Here is a 13,920-nt window from a genome sequence, read left to right on the forward strand (position 1 = left end):
TTTTTAAAGCGGTCTTCTTTCAAAGCCTTACTTTTTTGACTTCATGTGGTGGGGGGGGAGCCCAGAATGACGCCTTCACCCCATGCCCATCAAGCTCACCTGGTTTTTTAAATCCTCCTTGAAATCACTAAATTCTGCCTCCCTGACCTCCTTTCTTCTCTCCCACTTAGATCTCAGTCCCCTTTCTAACCATGGACTGTGACCACAACTAAACCAAACATTTTCTCTTTGCTGGTTTCACATTACAACCTTCACTGACTTTTCTATTTCTAGAGGCTTTGCCCCTTCAAGAAAAACTATATAACTTCCGGGGAGGGGTGGAGGTGGGAAAAAGCTTTGCCGAGATTTGGAAAACAAAACTTATGACTGCAAACTTATATACTTGGTGCTGAAGCTAAGACCATACATTTCGACTCAGCTTTGTGTCTGCACATGTCAGCAGGAGCCCCAGACTTTGTTCTTCCCTTATGATAGAGAAGCTGAATGCAGAACGCATCTAGCACGGAGTTACTAAGCCTTATTTGTAAACATGGAAACCCAAGGGCTCCCTCTCAACTCCTTCAGTTACCAGCTGCTTTCCCTACTGTGGGACCACTATGGGAAGATCTCAAGGCCGCTTTCTAAACCAGACTCAAAGAAAATGTTCCAGACTAATGTGGTGGCCGATGGTTAAACATTAACAGGCTGGTCTGCAGCAAACGCACGCCTGTCAGCACTGGTGTGCACTTCCCGTAGGCTGCACTGCAGGCCATCTTTGGCTCACAGGGGTCCAAGTTAGGGGAAGATTCCATGTGCACCCACATCTTTCTTCACTCAAAGATCCTGGTGAGTTACGTGGAAGTGGAAGCTGGGGAAGCAGTAAGCAAACCAGCTTACACTTTTGTACCTTTAGAGGGTCTGATCTAGACTGGCAGCCAAGCAGTCAAGGGCACTCACAGTTGGTTTCACTAGGGCTCAGTGGGAGGTGCAGGGAGGAGCAAAGGTTGGCCTCTCCACTTCAGAGGAAGCCCGCATCCCTGTTAGTAAGGTAAGGACAAGGGGGCTGAGATTAATGCCCAACCCTCTGTCTACATTGACTCCTGAGGCAGGCATGCTTCCCAACTATAGGGTACCCCATCTCCACCCTAGTCTGAGGAACAGAAGTCACAGGATGCAATTACAACCCTACAAAAACATAGCTGGGTGATCTCTTTGCAGCCATGAGGTAGTGCCACATTTTCAAGACCTGTAGAACTGGACCGAGCACCAAGATGCTGTCCCTGTTACTAACCAGTGCCAACTGGCAGGGTGTCTAAGTGGCCTGCAGCAGGCTGGTTTTTGTTTTGTTTGCTCTTGGGGGTGAGGATGGAGAACCCCAGCAGTCCAAGCGGTTGGAGTGTACTGATAGAGGACATGAGTAAATTCAGAAACTGTAAGGGAAAAAAGGTGGCAGGAGACGTATCAGGCAGCCGTTAATCGCTCTTTGGGTGCTGCAGGGAGGAAGCACACATCAGCACAGGAGAATAATACCCGGATTCAGGTCAAGCAGAGATGTGATTAAAGAAAGGACATGCACAGTGCTTTTTCAAACAAGGACACAGTTTTATACCAGGAAGAGTTATTGAAAAGAAGAACACCACATCCCCCCATGCCCCTCCCAGTCAAGGGCTCAACACCCCTAGGTTCCTCCGATACCCTGACATCCCAGAAAGCCCAGGCCTGCTCCCAAGGATGCTGAAGAGGCTAGGGCTCCCCTAACCTTTAAGGTTTCACATCCCCTTTAGATGAGTTCATACCCAGGGCTGAAGCTGTAGGCTTTCCCATATATTCCACCTCCCAACATCGAGAACAAAGGCCTCTTCTGCAGGAGGGTGACAGCTCTTCTGCCAGGAGGGTGAGAAATCTTCCCTAGCAGCCCTGAGAGTAACCGAGGGGCACTGTCACTGTTTCCTGCTGTATGTCTAGGTGATCTGATCCAGAAGTCACATTCCCTCCCAATCGTCAGTAGGGCCCACCTTTCTATTAATAGGCTGCAGGCTCTGAATCCTACAGAGGCGTGAACAAGCAGCCCCACAGCTTGGACCGGAGTTTGCTACAACTCTTAACTGAACTCTTCTCTCTCCCTCTCTCTGGGTTCTGGTTCACCTGGCGGCACTACCTGTGCTATCATGGGATCCAACATCACTCTCTTTTGACTGGGGGATAAGCCCGTTTCTTCTCAGGGAACAGGTGGTAACTCCGTGTTTGCGCAACTGGTGGCGTTCACAGTTAGATTTGGTAGAAAAGAAGGCATCGCATTTTTGACAAGGGAAGGGTTTCTGACCTGAAGCAGGAAAAAAAATATATATTTATCTGGCTTTCTACTGCAATGGAAAAGAAAAGTTGCTTTTGTTTATTCTCTGGGATCACTGGCAGTTGTTCCCCCCTCCTCCACCCCTTCCTTTTAAGAAAATTAACAAAACACATTTAAAAAAAAAAAAGAGAGAGAACATCAATGACTAAAATGATCATTCTCTCCCTTTTCCTAAGTGGAATGGAATATAAATTTTTGTCATCAAAATACTAAAAGAAATGAAACTGAAGTATATACATTTAAAGTAAAATAATGGTATATTAAAATATTAAATAATGACAAGAAAAAATAAAAGTGAATAAAGAGATTTTAGAGCACAGCAAGAAAACACCTATATTCCATCACAAAGAGAAAGACGACCTCTAACAAGTTCTAGTGTGGCAAGGACACTGTAATATGGATGTTAGGAAATCCAATGGGGAACTCCTGCGTATCTTTGTGGGGCCCATGAAGAGAAGTCAGGGAGAACCCCCTACCAGGGTGGCCAGTCCCCCTTCCTGGCCTTGGTGGCTGTGTCCCTCCCACAGGAGAATGGCAGCAGTGAGTTCTGACTTCCCAGGACAACTCCTGTCTGACTTGCCGAGACATCCTGCAGTGACCTCTGCTCAAGGTCACTGTGATTCTAGCTGGCAAGTCAGAAGGTCTTCTCATTACACTAAAGGTTCTTTGTTCCCCCTGCTCCAAGCGCGGTTGCAAATGAGTGACCAATACATAACTATGTCTGCATTACATCATGTGTTCCACTCAACAGATGTGCATGTGAAGAGGACACACTGACAGCCCTGTCTCGCCCCTAGACCCATCCCAAATGCACAGATAGGTGAGCCACTGTGAGAGGCACAGTCCCCTCCTGCTTCAGTCTGCCTACCCTATCCTTTTACTTGGATTCCACTGTGCTATAAACATGTTTCAAAATGCAATCCAGTCTCCTCTGCAACTTGTCCTAAGTTTGTGTGGATGCATGTGAGGGGGAAAGAAAGCACAAGGGAAAATGGATGAGGAGAGGAAAACAGAGGAACAGGGAAGGGATCAGGAGACTTCAGGAGATGGAAGTCAGTGGTGCATCATCTGTGTATCACTGAATTCCTCCCTTTCTCCCAAGTTGCTAGAGTCCAAGGTCCCAGTTGCTAATGTTACAGGGTAAAAGGTTTTATGTGTTAACCAACATGACTCCAGAGCTGGGGCCCAGTACTTTTGTCTCATAACCTTGGGATTGCCACAATTAAACACAGCTCCCTGGAAACACAGATCACAGTGGCCTCCGGTGTTCGTTTAATGTCGATAGAAGTCTGAACTAGTGCAGGTGCCCAAGGCCATGCACTCCCCTGCAAATGCACAGCAAGGGCCTGGCACCTGAAGACCAGTCAGAAGGGGCCATGTGTTTTCCCAGGGGAAGGACTAGCCTTGACAGGCACTGCTGTGTCACATGACTCCAGGGGGCGCCGTTCGTACAGAGCCTGAAGGTGTGGGCCTGGCACTGCACCCGTGACAGCATGGCCACAATTTCACATCAGGAGTAATAATCAGAGACAGGGAACACTGATTCCCTCGTGAGCTGAAAGCCCCTTTTAGATGATGCTTACAAATCTCCTTGGCAGCTTTTAACAAAAAAGATGCTTGCAACAATCAAAGACCACAAAGGGCAGAATCAGAAACCCAGAAACCCCAGCCTGTGTGCTTCTGAGGAGCTCCACAAGACGCCCTAAACAGAAATGGAGAACCCACTGACTGCTTTCAGGGTCTCCTCATATCATTCTGTAGGTGTTTTCTGCTAAATTTATTTTTAAAACATTCACATTCTTAAAAAAGTATGAATAGTTGTATTTACAGCGTTTATGGTGCACCTTCCAAATTACTTCTTGCTGTCATGCATGGTGGCTCATGCCTATAATCCCAACATTGTGGGAGGCCAAGGTAGGCGGATCACTTGAGGCCAGGAGTTCAAGACCAGCCCGGCCAACACAGTGAAACCCCATCTCTACTAAAAATACAAACATTAGCGAGGCATGGTGGTACACACCTGCAATCCCAGCTACTTGGGAGGCTGAGATGCGAGGATCGCTTGAGCCTGGGAGGCAGATATGTAGTGAGTGGAGATTGAGCCACTGCACTCTAGCCTGGGTGACGGACAGACTCTGTCTCAAAAATAAAATGAAAAAAATTACTTTTTTTCATTTAAAATTGAGGACAGTATCTAATAATTTCAAGTGAAAATAAAGTACTTTTAACATTTTATTGTCAAAAGGCAACATTGCTGCTTCTCTGAGTCTGGCCAGATTGAGAAGAGGAAAACAAGAAGCTACTATGACAGGAATCTTAATTTCAAAGAAAATGATCGGCTTCTCTCATGGTTTACTCTGTAATTTCCACATTAGTGAGTGCGTCACCTTTACAGTTGGTTAGGACTGCCAGGCTGACGTCCCCATGAAAAGGTCCCTATTACTGCTAAAACAGAAAACAAGCCATGAGGCCAAAGTATTGCATCAAATTATGAAGGTTGCCAAAATGACATGATAACTCACACGAGTCATTAAAAGCTCACATTTCACTGTGTTAAATCTGACTTTTTAATAACAGTGGGCTCTCTGGATCGCAGGGATGCAGGAAAACATGGGCCCTTTTAGTATTTTATAATAACACAGGTTTCAAAAACACTTGTTGGCCAGTCATCTATATGGCAAGTAGCAGATGATTTTCTTTATTTGGTAGCTGCCACGAATGACTGCTTTAGGAGGGGTATTTGTAAAAGCACCTGTAACCACAGGGAGTCATCTACACACTCAGGACCATGAGCCCCAACATGAGTATCTAAACCATCAGCCAGCTGGGCACAGTGGCTCATGTCTATAATCTCAGCACTTTGGGAGGCCAAGGGAGATGAACTGCTTGAGCCCAGGATTTCAAGGCAACATAGTGAGACCCTGTCTCTACAAAAAATTTAAAAAATTAGCTAGGCATGGTGGTGTGCACTTGTAGTCCCAGCTACTTGGGGGGCTGAGGCAGGAGGATCATTTGAACTCAGCCAAGAGTTCAAGGCTGCAGTGAGCTGTGATCACACCACTGTACTCTAGCTGGGGTGCCTGGGTGACCGAGCAAGACCCTGTCTCGAAAAAAAAAAAATCCCAAAGAAACAAAAACAAAAAACTGGCCAGTATTTACTCTCCCAGAACAATCAAGAAATGAAGAAGGGCATTGGGGAAAGAGAAGAGTGAGCAGTGAGAATAGTTTGATGAGGAGACTGGGACCTTGGCCACCAAGATGATCAAGAAAACAAAAGTGAAAATACTTCTGTTCATTTTTCAAAGAGGTGGGGTCTAACTAGCACAGACAACCTTACAGTTGCTTTTCTTTCTGTTAACAAGATGACAGCCTAAGTCGCCCAGCTTTTCTCCATCGCTCCTCTACCCTTGTGTGAAGGCATCTTTCTTTGGGTATTTTCTCTCTGTATTTGGCAGAAGTGTACACAGGACTGGGTAAAAGTGGCCAAAGCTGTCTTTTAAGAAAGTTAAAAGTAGCCAAATACAAGTGGTGTCCCAGGTGCTTTCCACGTTCATGTTTGGACGACTCACTGACTGAAGCTCTGACCCTCACTGCCAGGTAGGAGCAGGGAGGAGAAGGTGTAGGGGGAAAGCTCAAGCCAGCTCAGAAAAGGCACTCAAAGCACCAGTGAGAATGTGAGCAAGCCAGGAAGCCCAGAACAGACATCCCATGGTCCCAAGCCCATCACTGCAGGACAAGGAACCGGAGCAAAGGGAAGGAGGAAGAAAATGAGGACAAAGGCTAGAATAGACTGGCTGTGTTTTCTGGCACCCTCTCCTCCACCTGTGGCCTAAAAACACACGAGATGCTCCCGAGGGGTAAAGGCAGGAACAGTCTACTCTTGTTTCCTATGAGGTGGCACGTTTAGGTACAGAAAGGCAAGGAACCAGGAACTGTCCTCACCAGCAGGAAACTGTGGGCTGGTAGAGAGCTGGAGAGGAGTGGAAGGAGGAGGAAAGGCAGGTGCATGTGAAGACTGTGCCAGGGGGTATGAAAAATGACAGTTATGCCAGCTTCCTCATCAGGTTCCTGGAACTTGAGCCAGGAGCAAGAAAAGGTTGAGGCCACTTGCTCCTTGCCAGCAGCCAGCAGATATACCCCTCACTGGACAATGAACACCGGTTCTGCTTCTTGCTGCCCCTTTGAGGACTGGGTGGACTGGAGAATATGTGTTGGAGACAAAGTAGAGACAGTATTATAGTAATTTGCTAAGAGGGTAGGAGGAGGCCAGCATTCAAGGTGTAGAGTTTGTTTAAATGCAGTCCAAAATCGGATGCTGCTCAATGCTTCTGGCTGGAACGCAGCTAGATTTTAACACTACACGCAAAAACACAAAACGGCCAGGCACGGTGGCTCAAGCCTGTGATCTCAGCACTTTGCAAAGCCAAGGAGTTCAAGATTAGCCTGGGTAACATAGTGAGACCTCGTCTCTACAAAAGCAAAAAATTAGAAAAAACAAAAATACCCCATAAAACATCTTCCCTGAGTAACACCTTTGCAGGCAGGGTGCCTGCAGAGTCAATATTTAACATGTGTACACTTAAGGCTTTTTTCAAAGTTTTGGAGACAGCATCTCACAGAAGCCTAGGGAGCCAAGGATCCACATGGCTCTGAGTGATAGCAGAGCTGCCTACCAGGAAAAACATCAGGTCTGTGGGGAAAGGGGGCCCATCAGATGACTTCCTAGGCTGCTTTCAGCTCTAATGCTCAATGAACGAAAAATGCTCTAACATGACACTGGATGTAGCCAAGTGCTCGATATAACACGATTTGTGGTGGTGATGCTGAACATCCCTGGAAGCTGAGAGTGAAGCACAGCAAAAAAGGTAATGAAGCTCAATGAGCACCAATCTTCATACAGTGTCTATGCATGTGGCTAACACGATTCTGTAGTCATTAAGTCTCAAATTGGTAACATTCTGATCCACAGCAGAGTCCCCCCTTATCTCAAACTACTTCCCAATCTTCTGCATGTGCACATGTGGGATCACAGGGAGGCACAGAAGTGCACCCTGCCCGCCTTCCGCCTTCACACAGAGGACATACCGGGCACACATACCCCGACGGGGCAGGGCAGCTGCACAGAACCTGACCCTGGCTTAGAACAGTAGCTCCATCTCTTATTCCCTATATGGCCGTAGGCAAGTTGCTTAGGTCCTTAAGTAAACCTCAATTTCCTCACAGCAACAAGTGGATGACATCATCCTCATAGGACTGTCATGAAGACTAGCTCTACCGAGAACATATTATTATAGTATACAGGGACTGGGCCAAAGCAGACACATCTATCGAGGTTATCAGTAACTTTGAAGGCACAAGAGGCAAGGATGTTTATATTTACGTCTACTCCATCCTATCTCAAACAGACCTCCTGCTTTCTTGCTCAGTTTCAGATGCTACTAAATTTTAAGCCAATGCTGACATTTTGGCATTCCAAAGCCAGGCAATCATGACTGGATTCACAAGTGGGAACACATATCAGGCATCTGCAAAGACCTGGGCACAACTCTTAAAAAAGGAAATACTGGAGGAGGAGGATGGGAGGCCAAGGAAGGGCAGGAGCCAAGCCAATCATCAGATCCAGACCATCCGCTTTCTGAAAAGTGATAACAGAAAGAGACTCACTTCTCCATAGACTCTCAGTAGGCGACAAACAGGTGGCACCCAAAAAGGGTAACAAAATAGACTGCTGTAAGGGGCACCTTCTGTTGAAGACGGATTTTCTTTTCTGAACTGCTGTCTTCATTAGAATGGTTGCTTTACTTGTCCGGCTTAAACTATTTCAACAGGGAGACTGTGGTCTGAAAGGGCAGCACATACTTTACAAATCTAGAAATCTTGGTTCTCCTTGAGTCCTCCCTGGATAGGCACTCCTGACTTACTACTCCATTAATCCCTGGATTCAAGGACCCCACCATACCAGAAAGAAATGCTTGTCTGTGTGGCAAGCTCTAGTGACCAGTGTAGCCTCTGAGAGACCTATCACTCCCAGCCACGACTCTCTCTGCGCCCCAGCTTCCTCTCCCTCCCCAGGCTCCATTCTGCACACTGTTCAGGTATCCAGGGGTGACTCCATGACCTCCCTCCTGCTGTTCCACCTCATCTACGAGAAACAGCCTTTCATGAGCTTCTCCAAAGCTCTGTGGGATGATCAACTCTACGTAATGCGTTTCCACTTGGACACATAGCACAGCTCACACCAATTCCCACAACCCACCCTCAACATCCTGTCATAAACCTCCTGACTACCTTGGGTTACCATATTTAGCGCAAAAAGAAAAACCACAAAAAAACCAGGATGCCCAGAGCTAAATTTGAATTTTGGATAAACAAATAATTTTTTTAGTGTATCCCAAGTACTACATAAAAATACTTATACTAAAAATTATTTGTTGTCTATCTGAAATTCAAATTTAACTGGTGTTCTGTATTTTATCTGCCAGTCCAGTACCATTTGGTTTTGGGCCCTATCTATTTATTAATATTTTGGTTGTAAACTCCAAAAAGGTAAGGATCTCACTTAATTTGCCGGTAGTTCAATGACATGTCATTGAACATTGAGACTGTTCACTGAGAAAATTCAGAAAATTATATTTCAGATGACAGTTGTACTAGAAGTACCTGACAAAAAAATTAAAGTATATTCCTATCCTAAACTTCTCTTTAAAATCCAACTTCTAGAAACTGACATTTGAAAAACACTTTTGGGCAGGCCGGGTGTGGTGGCTCATGCCTGTAATCCCAGCACTTTGAGAGGCTGAGACGGGCAGATCACCTGAGGTCAAGAGTTCGAGACCAGCCTGGCCAACATGGTGAAACGCCATGTCTACTAAAAATACAAAAATTAGCTGGGCATGGTGGAGCATGCCTGTAATCCCAGCTACTTGGGAGGCTGAGGCAGGGAAAATTGCTTGAACCTGGGCGGCAGAGGTTGCAGTGAGCTGAGATCGTGCCACCGCACTCCAACCTGGGTGACAGAGTGAGACTGTCTCAAAAACAGAAAAATACTTCAGGGACCAGATGTGGGGCTCATGCCTGTAATCCCAGCACTTTGGGAGGCACAGGCAAGAAGACTGCTTGAGCCCAGGAGTTTGAGATCAGCCAGAGCAATACAGTGAGACCTTGTCTTTTATTAAAAAAAAAAAAAAAAAAAGAAGAAAGAAAAAAAAAACTTTTGAGGTATCATTTTGACAATTTAAGTCTGTCACTTAGAATGTAGAATTTTTTCACACTTGGGTGTGAGTTCTTGGGGATGGACATGTCAGTCAATGGGCTCCACAGAGCAGTCGTAGGGGGCCAGGGAAGAAGGGCTCAGGAAGGAGGAGATGTTTTCCTGCTTCACTTGGACCAGCGCCAGGCACTTCTGAGAGAATTTTCTCAGAAAAGCTTACAACTGTAGTATAAACAAAAATTTTACAACATTCGACCACCACTCATTGCTGATTTTCACAATCAACAGGGGAAGACGTGACTGCCTTAGTGAACTGAAAGAAAACGGCCAACATCACAATTTGTAACATTTCTCTTTAAGAAGACATGGCATACCAACAAACTTCACAGATTTTTCAAAATTCAAAAAGCTGCATTGAGGACACTGGAATGGAATGTCTAGTGTCAAAGCACCAAGCTCATTATGCCCCAATACTTTAATACAAAGTCCCACTTCTCTGGAGCCGCCTCCTTGCTTAACCCAGTAGACAATCCAACTACCGCCTCCAGAAGGGATGGGGCGACGCCGTGAGTAATCTGAAGGCCTGTGACCACTTTCACCTCAAAACGCCCTGGGTGAACACTCACTAGACTGCTGCCCCTGGAGGGTTCAGCCCCTGTACACAGGCCATGTGGCTACTGAGAGCACATGGGAATTCCAGCACCACCAGACAAGCTGGGGCTTCTGAGACTGGAGAAGAAGCCAAGCTAGGAATAACTGGAGCTGTGGGAGATGGATCTTGCTTTGGACCTCCACCCGTGGCTCCCCCTGCCAGGAAGTAGGACTCACTGCCTGGGAGCCGGGTGGCCCTCTTACCAGTGTGTGTGAGCATGTGCCTCTGTAGGGAGCTGGCCCAAGGGAAAACCCGGGGACAGTGGGGACAGGTGATCTTCTGCAGGCAGTTGGCGTAGGAGTTCCGCTTGGCCCTCAGCAACTTGTCTTCTGGGGGACTGCCCTGCTCTTCGTCACTGGGCCCATGGTGGTCAGCCGGGGCTCCAGCCACCTCGTCCTGAATGTCGTCCTCTGCTGTCTGCAGAAATGGACTGAACTTGTTGGTATCTGTGGTGGCCAGCATCTTCTCGATGCTGGCAAACTCTCCACTGGAATCCAGGTCCACCCCGCCACTGTTGGCACGGGGTCGGCTCCTTGCGCCCCTTTTCCGGCCCCTCTTCTTTGAGGCACCTGATGGGCCCTGCTCGGTGGGTGAGGCAACTTCTGGGCTGCTGGTAGGAGCAGGAGGCTCGCTGGACTCTTTTGGGTTGTTGGTGGCAGCAGGGGCGGCGGTGGTGGTGGTGGCAGCTTTGGGGACGGAGCCTCCTAAGCTGTCTGAAGCCATGGTGTTACTGCCAGTGCTAGTGGACCCTGGGTCTACCACCTTGGTTTTCAGCAGGGTGGGGGCAGAGGACACAGATGAGATGATCTGGGCAATGGAGGCCAGCGGGGGCAGCTCTTCTGTCACAGGGGGCTTTGGCAAAAGTAGGGGGGGCTTGGGCCTCAGCGGCCGCAGCAAGGCTGTGCCACTCAGGAGGGCTGAGCTGCCCACGAGGGGAGGGCTGCTGACCAGGGCTGAGGAGTAGATGGGAACTGCCAGCTGAACGGGGCCCTGCAGGGGCTGTGCTGGAGGCTCTGGGGTGGCTGCCAGTGCAGGGGCCATGGGGCTTTCCAGGATCCCACTGGGCCCCAAAGCCACGGGAAGAGAAGGGCAGGGTGGTGGGCAGGGAGAAGGCTGCCCGCTGCTCCCTGCCTCCTCCTCAGCCTTCTTGGCTTCACTCGGAGCGGCCACATCCTTGTCCCCTTTCCTGAAGTTCTTGGGGATGGACAGGTCGATGGGCTCCATGGAGCAGTCGTAGGGGGCCAGGGAAGAAGGGCTCAGGAAGGAGATGTTTTCCTGCTTCACTTGGACCAGCGCCAGGCCCTTCTGAGAGAAGTCCAGGGGTTCATTACAGTCCACTGCAAAGCTGCTGGCAGGCTCCAACTTGACTGAGACATGGGGAGGCGGAGGCTGGGTGGGGCCCCTGTGAAGAAAGCCGTTTTGGGGCTCCAGGAAGGTGCTGAGGGGCTTGCGGTCACCAGCGGCAGCACAACCACCATCCTCCCCGTACCCCGAGGCCTCAGCAGGTGGGGCCTCTGTAGAGCCCAGGCTGTCGGCGGCCAGGACATAGCTCTCGATGTCGTGCTCTGGCACATGCAGGTGCTGCTTGAGGATGTGGTGGATGCAGTTGCGCTTGGCCGCGAATGCGGCGTTGCACTCCTTGCATTCGAAGGGCTTGCGGCCCTTGTGGCCCCCACCCAGGCCGCGGCCGCAGTGCGTGCGCATGTGGATGCGCAGGGCGCGGTAGTGCTTGAGGTCTTCTCCGCATAGCCGGCACACGGTGTCTGGGGCGCAGAAGGCATCCACCAACTCAGCCGCACTGCTACTGACGTACTCAATGTTCTTCTCGATGTCCTTGCGGGTGGCCTTGAGGTGCTTCTTGCGCAGGTGCCGCTCGCAGTTGGCCTTGACAGTGAAGGGGTAGTGGCAGATCTTGCAGATGTAGGGCCGCTCCCCGCTGTGCGTGCGCAGGTGGCGGATGAGCGCGGCCTTGTCGGCAGCAATGTAGTCGCAGATGTTGCATTGGTATGGCGAGATGCCCAGGTGGGAGCGCACGTGGGCGCGCAACACTCCTGAGAAGGCAAACACCTGGTTGCAGAAGCGGCACGGGTAGAGCACCTTGCGCATGGCAGGTGCCTTCTTGCCACTGGGCGCTGTCATGAAGGCCTTGAGCTCCCCCTCGGTGATCTCTTGCTTGATCTTGGCCTCCATGCTCAGCGGCAGCAGGGCCTCAATGATGCTGTCCTGTTCCAGCTGAGTCTTCATCTCGGGCTGGCCGGGCAGCTCTGCCCGTGGCTGCTGCAGGGAGAGCCGCGTGGCCTCGTTGGGCTGGGTCCCGGACTTGGACTGCAGCAGGTGGGCATTGGAAGCAGCCTCCACTGAGCCTTTGAGGAGCTTCAGGGTAGGTGGCGGCAGGCTAGGGCTGATACAGCCGGGAGAGGCCTGCTGGGCATTGATGAGAGGCGGGGGCGTGGAGGTGGCTACCACCGTCCTTGGTGTGACCAGGGGCTTTGGCTTCAGAGGGGGCATGTGCTTGAAGATCGCCTGCAGTGGGGTGGCGGGGGCCTTGGAGAAGGGCGGAAGACTGATTTGAGGGGGAGCCGAGGCCGCCATCTTCAGAATCTGCTGGATGTCCGCCAGCTCAATCGCAGACTCACCAGAAATTGGCTTGACCACAATGCTGCTGTCAGGCTGGATGATGAAGCCCTTCTGGAAGGGCTGCAGGGACAGGTGCTTTATGCTGTCCTTGGTCGTGGGGAGAACTGTGAGAGAACCGCCTAAAGAAGCAGCTTCAAAAGGAGACAGGCTCAGTATGTTGGTGCAGCCAGGGTCCTGAGGTAGCTGACACTTGAGTGTCTGGAGCTGGATTGCCTGGTTGTCATCCGGCAGAGACTCCACGGTGGGGGCAGGCCTGACGTCTTTGGTGTGCTGCAGGCCCAGCAAGACCAGGAAGCCCTTCTGCTCCAGGGCCTCACCAGGCAGGGTCATGGCCTGCAGCTTTTCTTGACCCTGGTCTGTGGCCACGTGGGTCTGCTTATGCAGCGCCAGTGAACAGAGCATGGGAAATGCCTTGTCACAGATGTCACAGACAAAACGGTGCTGCTCGCTGATGCACCTCCGAAGGTTTGTTTCGCACCAGGCCTATATAGAAACCACCAGTAAAAGCAAAGGAACACATGTGAAGATTGAAAAATAATCACTAAATGGTGATTCACAAAGCATTTGTTGTACATATGTCCCAGTACACAGCCTTTCCTCCTAACATAAAAAGGGTTCCCAGCCTGGGCAACATAGCAAGATCCCATATCTCTATAAAAAATAATAAAAAAAAATTAGCCAGGTGTGGTGGCTCATGCCTCTAGTCCCAGCTACTCCAGAGGCCCAGGTGGGAGAAGCACTTGAGGCCAGGAGTTTGTGACTTGCCTGGGCAACATAACAAGTCCTCACCTCTATTTAAAAAATAAGAAAATAAGTGTGGTGGCTCACACCTGTAATCCCAGCACTTTGGGGGGCTGAGGAGGGCATATCATGAGGTCAGGAGTTTGAGACCAGCCTGACCAACATAGTGAAACCCCATCACTACTAAAAATACAAAAATTAACAAGGCATGGTGGTGTGTGCTTGTAGTCCCAGCTACTCAGGAGGCTGAGGGAGGAGAATCGCTTGCACCTGGGAGGTGGAGCTTGTGGTGAGCCAGATCACGCCACAGCACTCCTGCTTAGGCAACAGAGGGAGACTCCACTCAAA

General features: G+C 49.6%; 1 protein-coding gene across 4 annotated transcripts in view; it reads right to left on the reverse strand.

Moving 5' to 3' along the window:
- RREB1 (ras responsive element binding protein 1) overlaps positions 1-13,920 on the reverse strand; it is a 150,903-nt gene that overhangs the window by 10,287 nt on the left and 126,696 nt on the right. For 3 of the 4 annotated variants that reach the window (XM_017526759.2, XM_017526757.2, XM_017526758.2), the window contains 2 exons: positions 10,398-13,314; positions 2,138-2,302 (listed from right to left, as the gene is read on the reverse strand). In XM_017526759.2, the coding sequence (XP_017382248.1) occupies positions 2,138-2,302; positions 10,398-13,314 (3,082 nt within the window). The remainder of the gene's footprint in view (positions 1-2,137; positions 2,303-10,397; positions 13,315-13,920) is intronic. The other variant, XM_017526761.2, reaches the window with a different exon arrangement.

Source organism: Cebus imitator, unplaced genomic scaffold, assembly GCF_001604975.1.
Source record: "Cebus imitator isolate Cc_AM_T3 unplaced genomic scaffold, Cebus_imitator-1.0 Scaffold43, whole genome shotgun sequence".
NCBI lineage: Eukaryota > Metazoa > Chordata > Mammalia > Primates > Cebidae > Cebus > Cebus imitator.